Source organism: Symphodus melops (assembly GCF_947650265.1).
Source record: "Symphodus melops genome assembly, chromosome: 6".
NCBI lineage: Eukaryota > Metazoa > Chordata > Actinopteri > Labriformes > Labridae > Symphodus > Symphodus melops.
In genome coordinates, this window is record NC_136696.1 from 13,214,503 (window position 1) to 13,238,666 (window position 24,164).

A 24,164-nucleotide genomic window follows, 5' to 3' on the forward strand; every position below is an offset into this window, starting at 1 on the left:
AAAATGATGTTGTTCGATCACACAAAAAAAACAGATCTGGATCCAAAATTATTCTGAGCTTAGAAACACAAAATATTTCTCTATACCGCACGAGTTATTTAAAGTGGGTTTTTATTTTTATTTTACATGAATGACGAAAGAAATGAGTTGAAAATTACAGGAAGAAAAAAAAAAACTTTTCCATAGGATCAAGGAATCAGAAGAGTATAAATGAGTGAGGCGCTTAAGTTGCATTGTGGGAAATGGGGGATCCAAGTTTGGGTCAAAGAAGCAGTTAAAACTTGATTTTACTGGGTCACCGATGGCCTTGCGGTTAGTTCAAGAGCACCATTTTGCTCTCTCTCCTTGATTGCCGACTGTAGCGGCTGTCCTGTTTCTACCTTTTAAATCCACGTCCCGAAACCCAATGGAACTTCTGAAACCCCTTCGAGGTTCGGATTTTAGATGCAGAGCGTAAAAATAGATCCATTAGAAACTGTTCTGGTAAATAACTGCTGTCCGTCACTGTGAAAGAAAGACAGGATACTACTCAATCAGAAGGTTGGCAGTTTGCTGGTGGGCAAGACATTGAACCCCAAATTACTCCTGAGAGGCAAAGGAGTATGAATGGGATTATCTTAGAAATCAGTGTACGAGTACTTGTGTGAATGGGTTAAGACTGAGTTAAGGATCAGATTAAATGTGGGGCTTGATTTAAGTGTCACCTTAAATAAGACGTTACTGTTCTGAAGAACATAATGAGCATCCTTATGTTGGCTGTGTCTGCATACCGAGCAGCGGTAGAGAGCGCTGAACAGTTTGGGCACTCTGTATGCTCTGTGGTTACATTTGCATCGTGTTCAGGAAGATGGTGTTGGCCACGGTTTCAACATTCTCGGGTAAATGTCAGCACAATGACTTGACCGAATACGGAGCCTTGTCCTGAGGAGCAGAGATAAAAGCATCCCCTCATTCTGTTCCTTCACTCCTCCAGATTAGATAAAAGAAAGGTCACATTGGCTGGGAAAACACAGTGTCTTCAGATTAGAGGCCTTTGTTGTGTTTTGACTATCCTCCCTCAAACACTGAACATTTATTGACTGTTTTTTTATGTTTTGTTGTTTTCCCACATCTCTGGTCTAAACTAATCAAACACACCGCGTGACTCACTGTTGACCATCTCAAAAAAAAAATCAATTTATGATTAATATAGAATGAAGGCATTCAGTAAAGTGTCTTGAAAATCATTTAATTTCATGGATATTTGACAGATAAAATTGTGGCTTCATCTGAAATCCCTTTGTCTGCTCTGGCACATCTGAGCCTCCCTGGAAATATTAAGCTGTCTGGCTGTGTTCGCTGAATTCAATCCAGGCCAATCACTTATATGCACGCACACACACACACACACACACACACACACACACACGGGCTTGTACATGCAGATGGTACTCAGCTTTAGCTTGGTGTGTGTGTGTGTGGCCTCTCTTTAAATGTCTTCCTAAGCCTCTGGCTCTGTTCGCTCTCTGGCCGGCCTGGCTAAGTTGCTGCCTGGCATCACATCTGTGGCCGTAGCTCCTTCGTCTGAGGTTATGTGCTGTTTAAAAGCAAAGAAAAAAAGCACAAAAAAAAGCTGGAAATGAGTGATTAAATGTAAATGGAGATAACTGCACCCAAATGTTGACAACCACACCCTAAGAGCCAGAAAATCACAGGAGTGATTTTGTTGTTGTTGTTGTTGTTTTGATTGTAGCTAAATCACAGACTCGCCAATCAAGATCCAAATAAAAAGAAAACAATATTTTTCACGGCAGCTTTCCTTTTTAAAAAGCCAGTGCTTGAAGGTGAGCTCTGTGATTACCTGAACAAAAGTCATCGACAGGTTACACTTGATGCTGCTATTTGCAGTGCAACTCAACGTGCACATTTCTGCACAGTGCAAACATGATACATGATATATTTTGTGCCAAGCCATCTGTGGTCCTGACTGAATTTGTATGTGCAAGCGCGTGTTTGTGTGTGTGTTTGTGTGTTTTTGGCCAGTGTGGATGGCTTCATGCATTCAGGCTGTTGCATGAAATGGATGGTTTAATAAAGATGTTCCCATTGGAAATCTCTATTTGCTCTGTTTGCTCTGTATTACTCAAATAGCTCACCTTTTGAAATGAAACCAAACAAGTGTACATTTAAAGTTGTGCTTATTATTTTTCTGATTCATTATTGAGGGAAAATAAAGCTCCGAACATAGTGTGCATCTATGACCTACTGTACTGCGACGTGAAATGAGAGATTAAGCATCTTTAAATTCACATCTCATCTACTTGTATTTCTATGTGAAGCAGATACAGGGGGATAAATAACATGCTGGAGGTGAAACTGTGTCCTGAGGAATGATGCTCAGATTTTCTCCCTGGCATCTTGCAGTTAAAATCTTCTCACTGCTATTTCCCTCTTGTAAGGTATAATTCTTAAACACAAGTCAGACACAGAAAGGCTTTTGCTCTCAAAAGCTTTTTTTTTTGTGTGTTCTGTCTTAAGATGACTGACAGTCACAATTCAGCACCCACGCTGTAGTATCTCAACACATAATAACATGACTGATTTGTATGGATGAGCCTTGTATAGCAAGCCAGTCGGAGATTGTAAGGCGCACAGCGGTGAGCTTGAATATAATGAGTGGGCCGGCCCGTTCCTCTTTAGTGCTGCGAATAAACTTAGCTAAAAGCCCGGCTCAACACTTAACATGCAGACAGGGATGTCCTACCCAACAGGCATCAACATAGCAGGAATATGAATAACTGAGGCTGTGGACTGCGCCTCAAGCTCTTTCAAGCGTTTCATGTTTCCTTAATGATTAGATAAATTGTGTGATGGATTGTAATCATTCCTCATCAGGCTCTTTATGATGGTTGAAGCTGCCTTTCTTACACAAACCGCTTGTGCTACATAAAAGTTGGAAAAATTGTCTCGCCGCATAATCGGTCCTGATTTAACCCCAGAGTACAACAATTGTTCATAAGGGAGCAGTGAAGCCTCCCTCAACTGCTGCCTTTTATAAGTCACTTAGCTGTAAAGCAATGGGCTTTAACCTCTTGATAGCAATCATCACATTTTAATTGCCTTCGTGATGAATTGCTCCGTGCCATATGTTGTGCCAAGGTCCTCGGTTAAGGGCAAATCTGTCAGTGAGAAATAAGTCCTGTCAGGCATGATGACTACTTGTTAAAGAATCACTTTACTGCTTGTGGTTATTGACAGCTCCCGTCATGTGATAAACTCTCTTTAAGGAGGCACTGCACCGTTGAGGGTTTTCTTTTTTTTGGGGGGGGGGGGGTTGGTCCTTTTTGCTCTTTGACGTCCTGAATTCTGAGGTCATTAAGGAGGACGAGAAAGACAGGAGAGGACATAGGAATGAAGCCGCAGTGATCCTCTGCTCAAATGTTTTTACAGTGAACAAAATTCAGAATTAGCGGGTGGCTAATATATCACAGGGCGCTACAGAGTCTTAATCAGGATCCCAGCTGGAGACGTGGCTGCGCTCTGACCCTGTTAAAACGACTTTGTCCTCTGCCTTTTAGTCAGGGGGAGGGTTGGGAGATCAGAGAGGAAGTCATTTTTTATGGCTCTTTTTTTTTTTCTTTTTTCTTTTTTCAAACAATGCCGTCTGTGTAATTAGCTTCTTCTTTTTTTCTCGATAACGTTAACGCAGCACGACCCAGACTGGGTGAAAGAAACTGTACACCTCCTAATCAGGTATCTGCACTTTAATCAGGAGACAATCTTAATGACCCGTGTTAAATGCCAAACACTCTTTTGGATCCATCTATTCACCGTCTGATCACAGCGCTTCATCCACAGGAGTCAAGGAAACACATTGAACCCATTTCACTAACTATTAGCTCCTCGGCTGAAAAGACGAAAGGTTTCATTTGAGACTTTTTTCTTTGTGTTGAGAAGATCTAGCCCCGGTTTAAAAAGAGCAGGTTCTCGAGGGCTCGGAGTGTTTGTTTGTGAAGTGTTTGACATCTTGATATCGCGCCGTAGGGAGCCTCTCTGATCTTTGAAACACATGACTGGTTGAATATATTAATGAGCAACTAAGTGAATAATGTATGTACATCAATAACATCAGGCTAGTTAAAGCTGCAGCTTGTTCAGTCTCTATTTCTCCTCAGGTCCTTCTTGAGTGGAAGAGCCTTTACGCTGCCGCCCTGTTGTAGCCTTAACGACGGGAGTTTGAAAGGCAAAAGGAAGAAGAGGACAAAGAAGTTGTTTCCATTGCAAACTCACAGCATTCACTGGTGTACACAATATATTCAACTCTGCACATGTCTGATTATTTAAGGACCTGAAGAGCCAGGATCAGTGTCATTTCACTTTCTTGAGATACTGTAGGTCTCGGTTTAGCAAATTGACTCACACATTGAAACACTGTTCTGCTGTAGAGACCTTAGTTTGACACCTGACATAGTTCTCTGTAACATAGAATATATGTGAAATCGGGAAAAAAAACATAGTCTACTTCTTAGACGGGACTGTGTGGTTGTGTTTCATCAGATTTGATCGACATGGCTGGAAACTGAAGCCGTCATCAGATTTTTGACATAAATACTGAGAACTGGTGTTTTTTAGTTTTTCTTGTCATGTAATTAGAGGGGCTTTAATGCTTCACGTGGTGATTTGACCTTCCTATTGTACGCCACCTCTCATAACGCTGGCCTTTCTACATCCATTCTTATTGCCCAAACTGCACTCTTTGCTGCTTTTATACATTTTAGAATCCTAAATCTATTCAAGCGAGCGACCTTTTTAATTCAGATTTATATCAGGCGTTATTGTAACTTTGCAAACACTCGTCCTCTGCAGAGCCACTGGGATTATGCTCCTCTTTTGCTTGTGGTATATTTTTAGCATCACTTCAGCTACTGTATTGTTTAACGGCTCAGCGCAGTCAAGGGAGCTGCCTCTTTTACTGCCAGTATTTAGTAGAGCTTCTGTGATGGCCCTGTTTTCTGTGTAAATAGTCTAGTTTGGTTTTTTTGTTTTGTTTTTTTCTTCCCCTCCTATTCATACTTCGTCTCCTTGTGTGAATCTTTTCCTTTCCTCAGACATGGAACTCGATGTGCGGGAGAAGTGGCAGCTGCAGCAAACAACGGTGTCTGCGGTGTAGGTGTGGCCTATAACGCCAGAATCGGAGGTGAGTGAAGTGTACCAGTGGGGGTTTTTATCTCAGAGACTCCTTTTAATGCAATTCATTCAAAGGAGTTGGGAGTGGTTTTTTTTTGGGGGGGGGGGAGATGAAAGGCACATCAAATTCAGATGTAATCTTTAATCTCTCTTTAGTCTGGGACCTAAATTAGAATCACGTATAAAGGTGTGTTTTTACGTTTTAGTATAGACGTCGTGATAGATTTTAAAGCTGGTATCCACGATGTTCTTTTTTTAAGCCATTGACTCTTTTTAGCCGGCTGAATGACTCACTAATGGTCAGATGTGCAGAGTGTGCTGCAGAGATTTGACAGAACGAGCTCTCAACTGTCCTGTTCCTCCATTAAGTAGATCGTCGCTTCTTCAAGGCTGCATCATGTCTCTTACATAACATCAATACATTAACAATCCAAACAGTAATAAATGTCTTTTATAACGAGTGCGTCAGCGTTACGTTTGTGACGAGCTGCACTTTTATTCAACCAACTCCTGGTACTTCGCCTGAAACTTGAGTCTCTTCTCTGCCAAGAACTTAAAAGCAAGCTCGACGTTTCTAAGAGTTTGTCTGAGTCCTTTGTGAAAAAGGATCCACCTGAGTTTAGTAACACACTGAAGCCAAAAACATCCCTTCCACTGCACTTTTCTTCAACCCTGTGAAATCACCTTCTTAAAACATACAGTCCAAACAAGCCGAGCATGCTCTAGTTTAAACTGAAGTAAAGCTGCCATCATGCAGATGCAATCATGCCTTTAACTGAAACCTGTGATCACAAATGAAGTCTGAAAGGTTTTCTTTCTTTATCGTTGGTTAAAAGAAATCTTTGAGGTTGATAACGTTTTCCTGGGAGGCTTTTAGATTTCCTCCTCACCAGACAATCTGTCAGTGGCCCGATGGCAGCCGCCAGGACTCAGCGAAGCTCTGAGCAGCCGCGCTCACAGATGTTTCTCATAACTTCCCTTCTTTGTCTTCATTACTATTCATCTCCCGACAGACAGAGCAGCGCTTCGGCCCCTGCGCTCATAAATAACTCCGCTGTGAATCTGTTCACGTCATTTGGGGTCGCTTGTTTATAAACAGTTGTGATTTACTCCGCTATTCGATTGTTTTTGTGTGTGTGTGTGTGTGTGTGTGTGTGTGTGTGTGTGCGTGCGCGTGCGTGTGCGTGCGTGCTTGCATGTGCGTAATGATCTGTGATTAGAGTTAAAAACCTGTAATTGACCCTATTTGGCTCATTCCGTGTTTCTCTCTCCTACTGTACTTCACACACACACACACACACACACACACACACACACACACACACACACACACACACACAGATAGCTGCGTTGCTACCTGCTCGCTAGCTGCAGGGAACTTACTCTGCAGTTTCTTAATAAGTAACTGTCAAGCAGCAGGAAGTTGATGAGCATTGTTAAAACCCTTATCATTACTACTCTATACAGCCGCTGCATAATGATCTCCAAACAAACATTGTGCGTTGTGTTGCATGTTAAGCCCTATAAAACACATTTTTTTCATTTATTTTTTTTAAAGCTGCTCAGTGTTCAAACTCGTGTCACACCGAGTCTTGACGCCAACAGAGTAATTACAGCTTTTGGCTGCCTCCCCTCTGGCATGTGTCTGTGCCTGCAGGGGCAGACAGGTTGTCTTGAATGGATTATTGAAGTCTTAATGTGGACGTCGGCACTGGTGCTGATGCCTCTGAGGGTCCGAGGGTCCTCTCCCAGTAATGGACCTTAGTTGAGGGTGGTTTTCATTTCACGGCTCTCTACAGCCATTAATGTTCAGAGGACTGATCTGAGGCTGCTCACTTCAAAGGCTCAGACAGCGTTGCGTTCAGGTATGATCAGATGAAAGGTGACATTTGGCGATACCCCGTGGACACGGCGGTCTGTTGGAGGCTTTGTAGACTCTGTCAGTGGGAGTGTGCGTGTGTGGCTCTCTCTTCTCTGCAGTCTACTTGTTCTTTCTGTGTCTTGGCAGGGGTCAGGAGGGGCCTTTCTTGGTTTAACACCCAGCTGAGTTTTTTGTTTATGTGACAGTGGAAACATTTAGTGCCTGTCGGAGCAGCTTTTGTGGGTGAAGCTTTGAAGGCTGAGTCATTAAAAAACTACAACTCTGTGAAGTCCTTTCTTTTCCCATGTTCTCTGGTTTGTTGTGTTTTTGTGTGGCAGAAGATAAAATGGAAATTTACAGTCTGAGCGATTATTAAGACAAGTTTTCTGTTCCTGTCATCTCACGCAGATTTTCTTTTCCCCCTCCTCAGGTTTGATACCTCTCCACCCCTCTGAGGCTTAAATTCATACGCTCAGTATCTTTTCACCATCTGTCATTCTGTCACTTTCTCCACACCTTTTCATCTCTTTAGTTTGGTAAATCTCATTTGCACTGCCTTGGGTGTTCTTGTTACAGGAGTTCGGATGTTGGATGGGGAGGTTACGGACGTGGTGGAAGCCCACTCTCTCAGCCTAAACTCTCAGCACATCCACATCTACAGTGCCAGCTGGGGCCCAGAGGACGACGGCAAGTCACTGGACGGTCCTGCCAAGCTGGCGAAAGAGGCTTTCCTCCAGGGAATCACCAAGGTTAGTCCGAGCTGATCACTCACAACGTCCAGCATCACTATCAGACATAGACAACGGTTGGTATCACTTTGACATGTCGGTTATTACTGTACAACTATAGAGAACATCTTCATGGATCTGTCTTGTAAGTATGACTTTAAAAGCAGCAGAAGGTTGTCTTAGCTTCGCATAGAAACTGTCAGCAGGGGAAAACAGCTGGTCTCTTTCCATCTGAAGACAAAAAATATCCTCAAATAGCTCTTTCAAATCCCCCGTACAAAAGTCCAAGTGAGAAACAAACATTTTTACATTTTACGTGCAGCTTTTTCTTATCATTGTAGCATCGTCATCAGCCTCTCCTTCTAACAATGTCTCCCATCAGTTCATGGTGATTGTAGCTGAAGTAACATTGAACTGAGGCTAAAAACGACAGTGGTTGAATGGCTGGAGTGAAGGATTCAATAAGACTCGCCGCGGAAACCAAAAAGGATGCTGGAGCGTTGCATCAGGACATGTAAAACGACCTGTCACTTCCAATAAGAGCGTGGCAGCTGATCCCGGACCAAACAATCCACATCTCAGTTGATATGAAGGAGAAAAACAAAATGACAGGTTATTACTGAGCTTCACACCAACAGCAATTTTGCCACCTTTTGGGGGAGCTAGTTTGAGCTTTTCCTGTGATTCTTGGTTCTATGCTAAGCTAAGCTAACAATCCGCCGGCTTCAGTTTCAAGTTAAAAAAATTTTTAAAAAAATACTGACATGAGTTTAGTGCTCGTGTTCTCATCCATGTCCCTACAGTGAAGGGGATGCTGTTATTTAGTTCTCCATTTTCAATTCCTGAAAGCTTTTCCTTAAGCCGACAAAAAGCCTGAGAGAAATCTGAGGCCTGAACATATTTCCACGTACATGATCAAACTGGATCAGTCATTAACGGAGGAAATGTCTCTGAGATGAACCCTAGTGAAGGACACCTCAAGGTGAGTGTGCTAATTACCCTCAAACTGGTCCTTCAGAGTTTGGTAGAGTGAGACATGGAAGAGTATGACTTATTATCTCAGGCTAATGTCATCATTCGTCATGTGTCTGCATGCTACATCAAAAGACTCGAGTGGAACAGCTGAATGATAAATGTAAGCGTGGAGGAACTAAAAAATGAGCAGCGAGCACTGACGCCGAACAATAGTTGGATTTAAAAAGAAAAAAAAAAGGCAGCAATTAGCGTATAAATGAGTGAAACGGCAGATTTTCTTGGGGAAAGAATGATTCATAAGTCCCATCACAAAATGTGCAATGCTCCACATATCACGGCGTGTAAGTGAGGAGAAATTGCCTGTCAGCAGCACAACAGGATCTTTCAGGTTCAGCGTGTGTTCTCCTGGCAGAGAGATAACCCCTGGCACTGAAGTCTTATCGTCTGGCCTCTGTAACCTGCAGCAAAGGCATCGTCAGGTCACAAATGTGGATGAAAGGTTTGGGAGTATTAGCTAAAGCTCAGGACTGCTGTGCTATGATACAGTGTGCATCGTGCATACAGTTGTTCCCTTCTTTTTATTGGAGGCGGGGGAATCCAGAATCCATTAAGAAAATAAAACAGATAATTCCTGTTTTAAAACCTCTGAAGCGAATTTACAGTCTGTGATCGAGTCACGTTGAGATCCCTTTGTTCTCTTAATCCCTCCAAATCTGATCAACTGCATCAGAGAAGACAGAAACAACATGTGTTAGGTAGCAAACATCCAGGTGTCTTTGTGTTTTTGCGGAGTGTGAAGCCAAAATAGTGGAAGTGACAGTGTAATGGGACTTTTATTCTCTTAACAGCCAGGCCAGGACTCAAACAGGCGGGGAGCAGAACAGACAGACCAGTCGAACAACAACAGGAGCAGCAAAACATTCTTACAGCTTTTTTTTTTTTTTTTTTTTTCTTCATCGCACACTCGCTGAAAACAGAAAATGTCTGTTTCTTTTTTTCTCTCTCTCTTACTTAGAGAAATAAGGGCATCACATCTGTTTTCTTCATCATAATAGTGTGTTCCTCTTCATCACCTGTTTCAATGCTCCTGCTCTCTGCCTGTGGGATGTGAGAGAGGCCCGTCTGCTCTCTTCTCTTAGGATGAGTGTGGTATCAGCCCACCTGCTTCAGAATGTGGGAGGAAGAGGAAAGTGAAGTTTTTATAAACTAAGAAGGCTTTGCTTTCTTTGTCTCACTTTTCGCGTGATCCAAGAGAACGGCCTCATTTTAATTAATGATGGAACATGAGAAAAGGAAGATCCATTATCCATTTTATTTGCAAGCAGTAATGAAGGAGTATTATAAGTACTATAAATATGTCTTGTTAAAAATGTCTTCCATGTGAATGTACTGTACACACTGAGGTTGTGCAAGAATAAGAAATTGAACACATCTGCATGAGAGGTTTTTGTCTGTCCTCAAATGTATGATTAATAAGAGTAAATGTTGAGATTGAGAATATGAATTCAGTGCACAGATTACATGATGAAGAGCTTGGTGTGAACATGCTTCGACCTAATTCTCATCCATGTGGAAAAACTTCAGAGCTCGATGGTGGTTTTGCTGGCAGATTTTGCATTTTATTGACGATGGACTTGAGACCTTGTCGGAAGTCTCACCTGTCACAGAGCACTTCTAGTTCTCCAGGTCAGAGTTTGGGGAATGCTACTTTCAACCTTTGATTAAATAAAAGTGCAATAAAATGTCTAACTTTAGAGAACTATGTGTAAATGGATACAGAGAAACTTCAGCAGAACACTGATTAGGGCTGTGAGTCTTTTGATTCTTGGGGTCACAATTTGATTCAGAATCGATTTTCAATCCATGGGTTCAAAGTTTATTTAGGAGTTCGTACACAGGATCTACTCCAGTCATCTGTGAGTGGAGACTAAATATCTTCTTGCTCCATTATTCATTCTGCTGAATTAAAGAGCTAGCATTAGCACTTAGCACAGAGTGACTGATTAGTCCCCCAAAGAAAAAAAAGAAAAAAAATTGTTAATACATTTTTGGAAGTTATCATTCAATTTCAAATCTGAGAAGAGAAGAATTTAGATTTTTACCGTACATACATTTTTACATGTTTAAATATCTATCTAATCTATAAAATTCTTATATTTACCGTCTGTCCTTCAGTTATTTAAAAAAGCCTCACATAAGAACATATAAAAAGAGAGCTCAATTACTTTGTGTCAGTGAAAGTAAAGCTTATTGAACATATATTTAATAGAGACTTCAGCAAAAGGCGCTGAGGCTGCTCTGCACTGAGGGGATGTTTCCAAGCTGTGGAGCTCTGACTGCAGATGACCTGCTGCCCTCGGTCTGTGTCCACCCCGGCACCCCGGAGACAGTCAGCACCAACTGGTCAGCAGACCTCGGGCTAAGTTCAGTAATGAGAATAAGAAGGTCAGCTGTGTAGGAAGGAGGCAGACCAGTCCTCGTGCTAGAAATGATTAATGTATGAAAATCTAATCTTACAGATGGATGTAACATAAATGGAGAAAAAGAATAGTCTGAAAATTGCGAACATCCTTGCAGCTGTGTTTTGTACAAACTGAGGGTGGTGCATCGATTTCTGTGGCGATTCAGCAAATGAAGAGTGTTTAGTGATCTAATCTACCGGAGACAAATGCAGAGCTAAGGATTTATGTGTCTCAGAAACAAAAGAACAATCTAATCTCAGTAATGTTCTGAGTTGACAAATGATGCTCTTTGTTGTTTTGCTTGAATATGACATTTTAATCTGAGTCATAAAGCTCCCCGAGATGTCAAGCATCGTGTTGGCAGTCCATACACTACTGGACTCAACGTGAGTTTACTGTGTTGTGTATTTTAAGAGCGTACAGTCTCACTGCCAGATATCCTGTTGTCATTTGTCAGAGCTCTATATTGTATTCAGCTTGAGTAGATCTTGTAATTACATCTCTGCTATTTGTTATCTGATGTTCTGCTGCCTGACATTATGATGTATTAATAAGAGTTGTGCCTACAGCGCTTCACTGTTTCTGAAAACATAAGCGACGAGCCGTTTTAGCAGCGAGACAAACTTCTTTGTCGAAGGCAAAAAAAAATTTTCTTCCTGTGTTTGTCTGTAGATCCCAGCTTCATGAACGTATATATTTGTTTCAATTTCCACAGGGGCGTGGAGGACTTGGCTCTATCTTTGTGTGGGCATCGGGTAATGGTGGCCGGGAGCAGGACAGCTGCAACTGTGACGGCTACACCAACAGCATTTACACGCTGTCCATCAGCAGCACCACGCAGTCCGGCAATGTGCCGTGGTACAGCGAGCCCTGCTCATCCACCCTCGCTACCACCTTCAGCTCTGGAAACCCAGGGGAGAAACAGATAGTGGGTGCATACACATACACACACACACACACACACACACTCCTATTATCCCAAGTATTATGTCGGATTGTTTTTATATTAATCTATGATCTAAAAGTCAGCCGTGTAAAAATAACACCTCATACTTTGTACTGGCCAAAACGCTGACGCCGATATATATCAGAAAGAATCCTTCTCAAGTGTACATTGACTTTAATCTGGTGTGTCTCAAATCAAACATGGGCATCAAACTGTCAGAATCAGAGTGACTGATGTACAGCACACAGCAAGCCAAGCTGACAAACACTGAGGGATGCCACATGCTTCCTTCAAGCTTCTTGTCAGCTGAAGAAAAAGATCCGCCTCAGGGACATCGAATAACATAAAACAACCATGAATCTGCCGTTCTATCTGAAATAAACCAGAGGCAAGCTGCAGGCAAGCAAACACGACTCATCAAATGGATGAAACTGAAGTGTTTTTAAAATGTGCCGCAGCGCTTGCTTTGTACTGTTGCTTTTTTGTCAGAAGCAGCTATTTGCAGTAAGGGTGAGTACTTGGAGATTTCTTTTATCCTCGACTAGTATTCATGATCACTTCGGGTGAATTTGTGTCTGGAGCATCTGAGTACGAGCCAGCCGGGGTTCCAAATAAATCCTGCCTGGACTTCCAAGCAGCTGATTTGGGCGTCACCTGACGTCTGTTGAGATATTTTGTATCCAACAGTTAGATTTTAAAAAGTCAGATTTCTAACTTGTTTACTCGGATATGAATGGTTTCTGCAATATTCAGTATTAGTGAACCAGTATGTCTTTGCTAACTTCAGGTTCTGTGTAAAAGAAATAGTTGAAAAAGCTTGTTTTGTATGAAACCCAAATTTCAGCCCTCAGTCGGTGAATTCAAATAAAAAAAAATGAATAAACATGACAGTTTCAAGGTTTTTTAGCTGGCCTGTGCAGACACTTGCGTCGGTTACTTCTCTGACATTTTGATTTCTTTCCCCTGATAATGGTCATTAGAGCCCCAATCTGTCAGGCCAAAAGTTTCAAACCAAGAAAGTGTTTCAAACCATCACCGCTGTCCTTGCCCTACGGTTTCCTGTCATCTCTGACGTGTCCCCATAATGACTAGAACGGGCCTCATTAGCTTCCTGGCATCGGCCGGCAGCGAGAGCAAAGGTACGCCCGGAGTGATAACATACTTTGTCTTTCCATCGTCTGACCTGGCTGGCCTGATTTAGCTGACAATCAGCGCCCTGGCTGTGACCCTTTGGGTGTGAATCCACAGACCTGAGAATGAACCCCACACGCACACACACACATACACACACACACACACACACACACACACACACACACACACACACACACACACACACACAGGGCCCCCATGATTGTCTCAGACTGCTGCAGGCAGAGCTCACACTGTCCTCTACCCTCACTCATCTCCGTCTTAGTTAAAGTTGGGAACTGAATGTGTCACATTAAATGTGTCTCGGTCTGAATTTCCGTACACTTCTCTCTCTTCTACTGTCTCCAAGGTGACCACAGACCTGAGGCAAAAATGCACAGACTCACACACAGGGACATCGGCCTCTGCCCCGCTGGCTGCTGGGATCATTGCTCTGGCTCTGGAGGCAAAGTGAGTGAGCATGACACACTGTTTCTGCTGCATGCTGTTTATTTGAGTTATCCAATGCAGCCGCAACACACACTCTCTCCAGTGTTGACTTTAATACTGTAAACCTTTATTTGTTGCAATCTATTGACTCAATCCGTCTACATTAGGAACGATCTTATATAACTGACATGATCTTATTGTCATTTTCACTGAAAAAAATGGTTCCATCTAAAATGGTTCCTTTAAACCTGTGAAAATATTAACTCTGTATACAGAAAATGAGGTTATCACATTTGAACTGTAAATCAATGATATCTTGCTTTGAATACAGGGAGAGAGACACCCCTGTTTATATAATCACTCACCACCAGTCCTGTGCAAACATGTAAGCTTACAGAGCAGCCTGAATATTTCTGTGCATGTCTTATCGCAGTAAATATCCACAGAGAGTGACAGAGAAAAAACTCATTCCTTTGCTTTGTTAGTTCAGGCAGTATATCCATATTTAAAGCAAACAAAGGCAGCCTTTGCCTTTTTTTTCAGATAGGACAGCTGAGGAGAGAGTGGGGGGTGACATGCACAGGGCCGAGGCCGCTGTTGAGAATATTAGTTCAGTTTATTTGAATCAGGGGAAAAAAAAAAAAACATCAGTCTGAGAAGAGAAGAACTAGCTCATTTCCTCTGTCAGGTGACGACACCTTAGGAGTCTTTAAAGTGCCAAAAAAAAACAACAACAACAAACGTTCATCTTGTAGTTCCTTATAGTTTGATGAGGTTTAGGTGTGTTGGTCAGGGGAGGGAAAATACTGTTAGGACTGTTTTACATCATTTAGAAGTTCATTTCTAAAGAAGAATTGACATGACTTTTAGTTTTAAATATGAACTTCACACACCTGGAATGTTTACCTTTTTTTTTTTACCCTGCCTTTATCTCCCAGGATCACACTATAATGCTGTGTTACCGTTTACCAGGCAGCTGTAAATGACGAGTTGAGTGTGAGACCAAGCCAGCGTATGGATGTTGCTAAAGGACAAACTTTACATTTTTAAACCAGTCATAAACCTCATATTTTGTCATCTACTGTGCACCCATGGGAAGCTTGTTTGTATGGGTGCAGCAGGGTTGTCTGGCACTGGCGTCTGAAAGTTCACAAAAGCATCTGGGAGTCAGAGCGGGCCTTAAATCCCCGGCCCACAAATTCTTCCGTCAGTAAATGAAGCTTTTTGAGAACCAGTTAATTAGCAAGACAACACAGCGGCTGCCTCCCGCACAGACAGACACAGACATCTGAATTACCGTACTGCTTAGTGCTGCTAGTGAAGAGTTTAAAGCCAGCATGGCTCTCTTTATCACTCACTCAGGTGTCACTATCTCCGTTTCTGTCAGCAGCTCTAATGTGTTCTCCATTATGTCCGTACCTTTATTCATATCTCATGCATCTTAAGTTCTCTTATCTGTCAGCGCTCCTTCACCCTGCTCAGCGCCTTCTTTATTTCCACATAAGCAATTAGCTGACAGATGTCGCATCACATCCAGTCGCTCCTCACGGCCCAGTTGAGGAAAACATCGGCGGTGTCGCAGGTTTTATCTCGGCTCTTGTCACCTCTGAAAATCAGACGAGAGGAGCTCTGACTGACAGGGCGAATGTTTACAACATGTAGAATATCTCTCACTTTCAAAACCAACAGCAGAGCCAGCGAGCAAGGGCCCCCCCCCCCCCCTCCCGTCACCATCTCGACCCTTCCTGACAGGCGGCTGTAATAACAGGGTAGCTGGTTTATCAGACTGGGAGCACACTGGAGGCACGGAGATGGAATCATTTAATAGGAAGGGTGTTTTGGCTTTCTGCTGTTTTTTTTTGGGGGGGGGGGGTTATTTCTCCCCCCCCCCCCCCCCCCCCCCCCCGCCTTTAGCCGGGGTGACATTGAGTGGTTTGGGGGATCTTGTCCATTAATAACACATGAGAGGATGTGAGACGTGAATGCTGATGCAGAGAGGCGACAGAGGTGATGCGCCACAGTGCATTCTGCGTTCCCATTTCTATCAACTCTGATGTTGCTCTGAGTGATTCATGGTTTGATTATCCCAACCCACGGAGCACTTTTTGTTTCCCCCTCACTCAAAAGCCCTCTCCTCGGCATGCGTGTCTGCTGTGCCTCTTAATAAAACTCTTGTTTTTCTTTTTTATAAGGCAGCTACTGCGTGGAAGGTGACTCCATCTCCCAAATCCCAGACCTCATTAGAAACTGTCCACACTGTTCTCTGTGGTGTTGTATTTGAAAGTTTTACTGTTCTCTGACCTTTCATCGCCGCTGTAACTTTAATACTGGTGGCCTATGATGCTGTTAAAGCCACGGTGTGTGCTCACATCTTTGTTATGGCTGACTGACAACGTCCCCGAGGGCGTCTGCTCTGTCTGAGTATCAGATCTCATCAATGTAAAACTGTCCTGTCTATGCACAGTATATGATGTGCTAGATTACATCTCAGGTGTTACTACAGACTCCTGACCTTCTCCACATCCTGTAGCTCCTCATATTTCCTCTGCTGCGTTGTTGCACAGTTGAGGTGATCTAAACCGGGCTGCTCTCATCATGTGCATTACGTAGGGAGTAATACCCTCACTCTGCTTTCTCTTCCTGCTTCTTCGCAGCATGAACCTGACCTGGAGGGACATGCAGCACCTGGTGGTGAGAACGTCCCGGCCCGGACGCCTCAGCGCCGGAGACTGGAGGACCAACGGAGTGGGGCGCAGAGGTAGAGGCCGACTGATCTGGTATCACGCGGGGTTGTGTTTTGTGCGTGTGCACAGTCGAACACTTTTGAGCGCAGGAGAAGAGTTTTGTACGCTAATAAATAATTTGGCAGACACTTCATTAGTATGCAGAGAGTGGTTTAATGAAAGCAAACAAAAAGCTGTCATGTGCAAAGTAAATTCAAGTGAGTGCCTGCTATTATGCACATAATCACATAATAATAACCCCTCTCTCTTAGTTTCAAGCTTCCTCTTCTCTGCACTCCTTACTCCTCAGAGACGAGCTCTCCCTACACTCTTCTCTTTCTTTCTTTATTCTTTTACCAAAACCGTTTGCAGTATGCCACAATCTTCCCCAATCACAACATGTTTTATAATTTACTTTTTTTTAATAAGACACCCAAGAGGAAGAAATTAATATGAGCATGCCACTTTTTATCACATCAAATACTTCCCCTGATGCATAATTGAATACTGGTAATTACATTTTCTCCATATAGCCAATTCAATTGCTTAATTGCCCCCCGTCTGCACAAAGTTACACAGTCAGCATTCCAACATGCCGAGAGCAGCCGAGCGCGTTGCAACAACCAGCTTTGTCTTTGACTCTACAGTGATGTCATATTCTCATCCAGCGTACAAACAGGATGACACATCAGCACTTTAACCGACAGAGAAACAGAGCTTCAAATATTACATGGGTCCTTTTTTTCTGGAGCCATCACTCAGTGAGCAACAGTTTGTCTGTCATGACTTCTTCTTCTCAGTCAGCACGGACCAAAAGAAGGATGTTTGTTTCTTTTTATTTTAATGTCATTTTATGAACAAACTGCTGACGATGCTTTAACAGCTCAGTATGTTTGAACGCAGTATAGAGGAGTAAATAAAAGTCGTTTGTAAAGACTCCATAATGGACTGACTGTGATGTCTGTTTGACATGAGGTTATTGTCAACGCTTCAACACGTCTTCACCTTTTTCTCTTCACAGTGAGTCATTCCTATGGTTATGGTCTCCTGGATGCAGGAGCCATGGTGGCTTTGGCACAGAACTGGACCACAGTGGGGCCACAGCATCAGTGTGTACACAGCATGCTGACAGAACCGAGGTTAGAGGGCCCACTCAAAGCTCTGTGTGTGTGTGTGTGTGTGTGTGTGTGTGTGTGTGTGTGTGTGTGTGTGTGTGTGTGTGTGTGTGTGTGTGTGTGTGTGTGTGTGTGTGTGTGTGTGTGTGTGTGTGTGTGTGTGTGTGTGTGTGTGTGTGTGTGTGTGTGTGTGTGTGTGTGTGTGTGTGTGTGTGTGTGTGTGTGTGTGTGTGTGTGTGTGTGTGTGTACCTCAGTGACTTTTCCTCTCATTACGAGCTGTTCTCTCGTCCTGCTCAGCCTGATGGATGTCACCCTCATTCGGCCCTAAGCTCGGACGCTCCGGTAGATTTGTAGCACTGTCTTATTGTCTGTGTCCGCTTCACGCAGCCACACTACATTAACCTCTCTCCCCTCCTCGTGTCAAACCTGCAGAGACATCGGGAACAAGCTGGTGTTCAGCACCAGTGTGGATGCCTGCTGGGGACGACCGGAATATGTCAGCTCTCTGGAACATGTTCAGGCTCGCCTCACTCTCTCTCACAACCAGAGAGGGAAACTGGCCGTTCATCTCATCAGCCCGCTGGGCACACGCTCCACCTTGCTGTTCCCCAGGTACACTGTAATACACACGAAGACATCACAGCTTTGTGTGAAGCGATGTCTCTGTCACAAACGAGGACAAACGCAGTGTGTGTGTGCGTGTGCTTCAGTTGAGTTGTGCACATATCCTCCCACAAGTAAAAAAAAAATTAAAAACCCACCGAAGACACTTCATCTCCTTCCTTCTTCTTCCAGGCCAAACGACTTCTCTTCTGAAGGATTCAACGACTGGGCTTTCATGACCACCCACTCATGGGACGAGGACCCTCGAGGAGAATGGACGCTGGAAATAGAGAATGCATCTCCTCTCGGACGTGACTATGGTAACCCCTGCTCATCGTGCTTTATTGTACCGTCTGCTCGAATCATGTCAGACCTACACTCATGACAGCTTTCAATGCCCCCTCATCAACTCAAGTCCTCTCTCGTATTTTTCTGACTTCTCAAAACGTCTCCTCTGCTCACATTCTCTTTTTTTTCTGTCCCTTTTCTTCTCTCTGGTGTTGTTGACCATTTTTGGTTCCAGGGGGAATCACAAACCTTCTAGCTGCTCAGCAGAACAACTCTGCCTCGACAATGTTGTAGGCAACTTTAGGACAATGAGCTTCTGCATCGATGATGTTTTTCTTTTTGTTTTGTTTTTTCTGGTTTTCAAAGGCTGTTTGTCGCAGACTCATTAAGTCCTAAAGCGTGTCTGTGGTTTTGCTTCCTGTGAGAAAGTAGAGACATGATTAAAGAAAACATATTCAGTCTGCCCTCGTCTCCTTTCCTTTCCTTCCACCCCCGTATCCTTCTCTCAGCTAGCTCACACTGTTCCCTGTCTGAGAAGAGCTACATTGATCTTCTCATCTCTCCGTCTCTCTCCGTACGTCTCTCTTGCCCTCTCAGGTGTGCTGAGTCAGTTCACCCTCACCCTGTGGGGCACTGGATCCAGCGTCGTCAACCCCGCAGCGTCCGACTTTCCTCGGCCATCCAACAACAGCTGCAAGACATTCGATGCCCAGCAGATCTGTATCGGTGAGATTTTGGCTCTCTAGCTCGACTCAGTCCTTGTTGGCGCCGGCTCACAGTTTGCGTTAGAAAACAGGCTTTCGATCAGACTGTTTGGGGAATTTCAACTTCTGTAAGGCAAATGTTGTTCATACAAATGGCCCCGTCTACAAGCCTCTCGTGCGTCTGTTTGCACACACACACTCCGTGCACATCGCCATATGTCACACATTAGTTAGAATGCGTGCGGGGACGTATTGAGCAGCAGCAGGAGAAGATTAAGACTGTGTCAGTGCAGGAGGCGCGACGTTTTTCAACAAGTGTTGAGCACGCCGAGTCCCTCGTTGAAAGGAGGATGAGGTCAGAAGCTTGTTCTGCTGCGAAGCAGACTCTTAATCATCCCAGACTTCTCCATCATTTATTGACAATTCACATTTCAGGTGTTAGAAGGAAGGCAGTATTTTAGTGTCCTAGTTTCATACCTCCCGAAAAAGTGAAGGAAAAGGTTCCCTGAGCGAACTTTGTAAGGAAAAGTGGAAGATGTCGAGGCGTCATGATCTTTTTGTTAAATTGTGAACATCGTTTACTCGGTGCGTTGTGTCTGTAGTCATGTTAACATCAGCAAAGAAATCTATTCATGAACTATATCGAATGTGGTTTTAAACCGTGGATCTTAGCTGAGCACGTTATTCCCAGGCACCACTGTTAAATCCACCTCAACTTTTAACACAGAGAGGAATGGGAAGAAATGATTCTCATGATCCAAACAAACAATACCATCTCAACAATGATGATAATTGATTGATCACATAAGTTGTTATTTCAAAAAAGATACCAAACAGTTGATGGATGCAGGTTTTAAACTGGTTTTCCTCATTGGACTCGTCCAAAAACACTCAGATACTATTTCACTATTTAAACTATTTAACTCCTTGTGTATACTAGTAACTGTCAGTATTCTTTATACTTCAATCTTGAAGTCATTTGCACTTGTACATCAATCACTATCTTCATTCAATCTTTATTTGTATAGCGTCAATTCATAACAGGTGTTATCTCGAGACACTTTACAAAAGCAGGTAAAGGACCTTACTGTTTGTCTGTTAACATTACAAAAGAGCAGGTAACAAGACCATGCTCATCATTATGTTTACAAAAAGCAGGTAAAGGACCTTACTGATGGCTATATTACAAGAACCCAGCTTAATCTGTCATAGCATGGCAAGAAAAAACTTCCTTTTAACAGGCAGAAATCTTCAGCAGACCCGGGCTCATGACAGAACAGCCATCTGCTAAACTGTGCTGGGCTTCAAATGGGATGGGGGAGATGGGACAAGATGCAGAAAGAAGAATAGGATAGGATAGGTTTGGGGGGGGGGGGGGCGGGGGGTTGTTTGGGCAGGACATCCTCACCAACAGTCCCAAGGAACCTAAGAGAGCTCAGGAGCTCCCAGAAAAAGGAGAGGTTAGAATATAAAGATGACAAGCAGTAATAAGATATGAAAGCTGGGAGAGAAAGAGAGAGATAAGAGATCCTGGTGCCAGTTCCCCCGGTAGTCTAGGCCTATAGCAGCATAACTATGAGCTGGTCCTAAGCCAGCCCTAACTATAAGATTTATCAAAAAGAAAAGTTTGAAGTCTATTCTTAAAAGTACCTAGTGTGTCTGCCTCCCGGACCCCGACTGGTAGACGATTCCAAAGGAGCGGTGCCTGATAACTAAAGGCTCTACCTCCCATAGTACTTTTAGAGACTATAGGCACCACAAGCAGGCCTGCATTCTGGGAACGTAATGTTCTTGTCGGATAGTACGGTACAATTAACTCTTTAAGATACGATGGTGCCTGACCTTTTAGAGCTTTGTAGGTGAGAAGAAGGATTTTAAATTCTATTCTAGATTTTATAGGGAGCCAGTGGAGAGAAACCAATACATGAGTAATGTGGTCCCTTTTTCCTAGTTCTAGAACATGCATAGATTATTATTCCAGTCCTTCCTGGTACTTATTGCTTTTTTAGTATCTCTATTCTATTTTATTTTATAGTCTACATTTTTTGAGCAACGGCAACAACTGATTCTCCTCGAGATTGTCATTTTTCGCTTATTTTCTAACTGACCATCAGTCCATCAAGAAAACAATCCAAAGATGAGCGGATGATGAAAAAGGAGGATGAGGAGGGTTTTTTTATGAGCAGATTTCACAGGACTTAACCTCCCTCGTTCTTTCATGTCTCCATCCAGAGTGCAGCCCCGGCTTCTCCCTCTTCCTGCAGGGTTGTGTGAAGTTGTGTCCACCAGGCTTCACCTCAGGCCCTCAGCTCCTCAATCTCTCCCTGGAGAACTGGGTGGACTTGTCTTCAGTCCAGGCCTGCCTGCCCTGCAACCCTACATGCCTCACCTGCTCTGACACTGGACCCACAGACTGCCTGTCCTGTCCTGCACACAGCCACCTGGTCCTCACCTCCTGCCTGCACCAGAACCAGGTCCAGCGGAAATCTCCGTCTGGAGGACTCCAGGGGGAAGGAGAGCAGCTTGAGGAGGAGCACCTGTCAGAGTTGGACGACAGCAGAGAAGCGGAGGAACCTCCGGGGCTCAGCGTCGCTCCGTCCACTCGGCTGCCCACTGTCGTGGCGGTGCTTAGCTGTGCCTTCATCCTGGCGGCCTTCATCGGCGTATTCTTCATGCTGCAGATTCGCTCAGGTGGCGCTTCTCTGGGCTGGAGGACCAAACTGCCCTCTGTTTATTCCCAGAGCAGGGGGGTGCGGGTGGGTTTTGGTTTCGGCTTCGGCCAAGGACATGAGAGAAAAGCCCGAATATGCTACAGGGGGATCCCCACTGTGTGGGGGGACGAGGACATGGTCGCCTACCAGTCTGAATCAGACAGCGAGGAGGTGGACGGTCACAGCGAGAGGACAGCTTTTATCAAGACACAGAGCTCGATCTAAAGTGACTCCCTTCACTGTTAAGATCTGAGTGTGTGGAGCTCATACACAAATGAGAATAACAGAAAAAACACAAAACACAGGCCCCAGTGTCCATCTGTAAACCGTCCAAATGTGTTCCAGAGTCTATCGTGATTTTCATGTATTTATTCACCTGAGATTATTTATCTTATTACGTATTCAGATGTCAGATTCAGTAAGTATCCTGCTTCACCAATGTAAGGTTTGATTCAACGTTTTTATTGAAACTAATTTCAGTGACCTGCTTGATAATGATCTGTCCAGTGTTCAAAGGGGTCATTTTGTACCTCACACCTTCTTATTAAGGATGGGTTAACCTTCTCCAGCAGTGGCTTAGATAGTCTGACTGATGTAAGTGAGTAAATTCAATGTCATGGGATCAATGGGGTGTCAAACTCTGAATCCTACATTTCCCCAAAGGCAGCTTATTAGAACCACATATTACAAACGGCTCGCCCTCAGTCTCTGAAAACATGTTGAGTCTTAAAGGCCAGCAGCCACCCACAGCTTCAAATAACCCTGTTGACTTCCTCTAATTTTAACGATGAATGAATGACCTCTTGTCAAAATTCCTCCAGCACATTTTACAACAGGGTAAGAATTTAAATGGGTTCCTATGATGGGTAAAGTGAAGTTGAAGAGTATATAGTGCATCCCTTTCCAAAACGAGTGTTTGATTTGACCCGCAACACAAACATGAGCACAGGCGGAGCTCTAATGAATAAACCTTTTTGTTATGTATTTGTCAGATTTGGGGTTGTGAAGTTGGCACAGTGCTCATTAATTGCAAGAGAACTTAAAATGGAAGATTTTTTTTTTTTTTTTTTCTGCAGTGCACTGGGACGGCATAATAAAACATCCTGCAGGCTGTTTGATGAGCAGGAAGCAGCGGAGGATGCTCAGTTTTCAATCACGGCTCAGTGGGAATTGCTAGCGCAGCACTGACATATCAGATACATCAGTCAAAGAAATCTCATTGACTCGAAGCAGAGTTGAACTGTTTCCGAGTCAGAGGAAAAAATACTGAACCCAGAGCAGCTTGGTTGACCTTTACGACATTTTTCTTCTTTGTTGCTGCTGGTAAGGAAAAAAAAAAAGAAAAGATCATTTTCCCTCCACAGAGTATTTATTGATTTTGGAGCTTCTCTCCCAGAACGTCTTCATCAGGATAAACCTCTTTCCCTTTTTACTCTCAGTGCCATACATTAAAGACAAACCCACGTTTTATCTCTCTGCTAAAGCAGTGCGGCCTCACAGCTGCACACTTTGAATCTAAAGGCCAGATTAGTTAGAGCGATAAATAACCGAAGAGATGTTTTGTATGTTTGTTTTCTATCTTTTTTTATTTAACTGACAGTGGATGTTAATATTGTGGAGATCAGCTTCAGCTGGAATAAAACTACTAGCTGTTGCAAAGACAGACTGTGAGTGTCTTTACTGCCAGGTTGTGAAAGTTTCATGGAGTTATGCTTCTTAAATCCAGCACCCTGACATGAGCAGAACTCTGAAGAACAGATGGCTCGTCTCTTCTTCACGGATTTAAATCATTGTGTCGATTGAGTTTCCGTCACTCTGGGTGTTTCGCTTTAGCAGGAGCCAGTGTTCACGTCTTCTCTCTGCCATCCAGTTGCTGCAAAAAAAAAACACCTTCATAAACAGTTTTCCCAACATTCAAGAGGATGGACCCGGAAAGTTTAGAGGACAGGTTTGTATGCATGCAGGAAACCACCTCTCCACCAGCAGCAGCTTTGTTCACTTAACGCTTTCCACAATAACATGATCTAAGGGGGGGACAGGTACCTGGATTCATGTGTGGCGGTACAATCAATCTGTGGTCCATAATTAGATCTAGTGGGAGAACACAACGCACAACTCAGCAGCCCTGTGACGGTTCAAGCTTTGCATGATAAATGCAGTACGTGTGAACGTAAAGGTGTTAATTGGCTCCTGTAGCCGAGGAAGGTGGTAAATATGAAATCCTTTATCTCCTCATTCACACCCTCGTTACATGATTCTTGTTTTGTATTTTTTTTCCCACTGTATGGCCTTTAGCTTCT

At 43.5% G+C, this 24,164-nt stretch overlaps 1 protein-coding gene across 4 annotated transcripts in view; it reads left to right on the forward strand.

Moving 5' to 3' along the window:
* furinb (furin (paired basic amino acid cleaving enzyme) b) overlaps positions 1–23,521 on the forward strand; it is a 71,824-nt gene extending 48,303 nt beyond the window's left edge. For all 4 annotated transcript variants that reach the window (XM_079347029.1, XM_079347030.1, XM_079347032.1 and 1 more), the window contains 10 exons: positions 5,088–5,176; positions 7,604–7,776; positions 11,908–12,120; positions 13,640–13,740; positions 16,374–16,477; positions 17,464–17,581; positions 17,991–18,170; positions 18,354–18,481; positions 19,047–19,175; positions 21,386–23,521. In XM_079347029.1, coding sequence (XP_079203155.1) covers positions 5,088–5,176; positions 7,604–7,776; positions 11,908–12,120; positions 13,640–13,740; positions 16,374–16,477; positions 17,464–17,581; positions 17,991–18,170; positions 18,354–18,481; positions 19,047–19,175; positions 21,386–22,089 — 1,939 coding nt within the window. In that variant the 3' untranslated portion in view covers positions 22,090–23,521. The remainder of the gene's footprint in view (positions 1–5,087; positions 5,177–7,603; positions 7,777–11,907; positions 12,121–13,639; positions 13,741–16,373; positions 16,478–17,463; positions 17,582–17,990; positions 18,171–18,353; positions 18,482–19,046; positions 19,176–21,385) is intronic.
* The last annotated feature ends 643 nt before the right edge of the window (positions 23,522–24,164 follow it).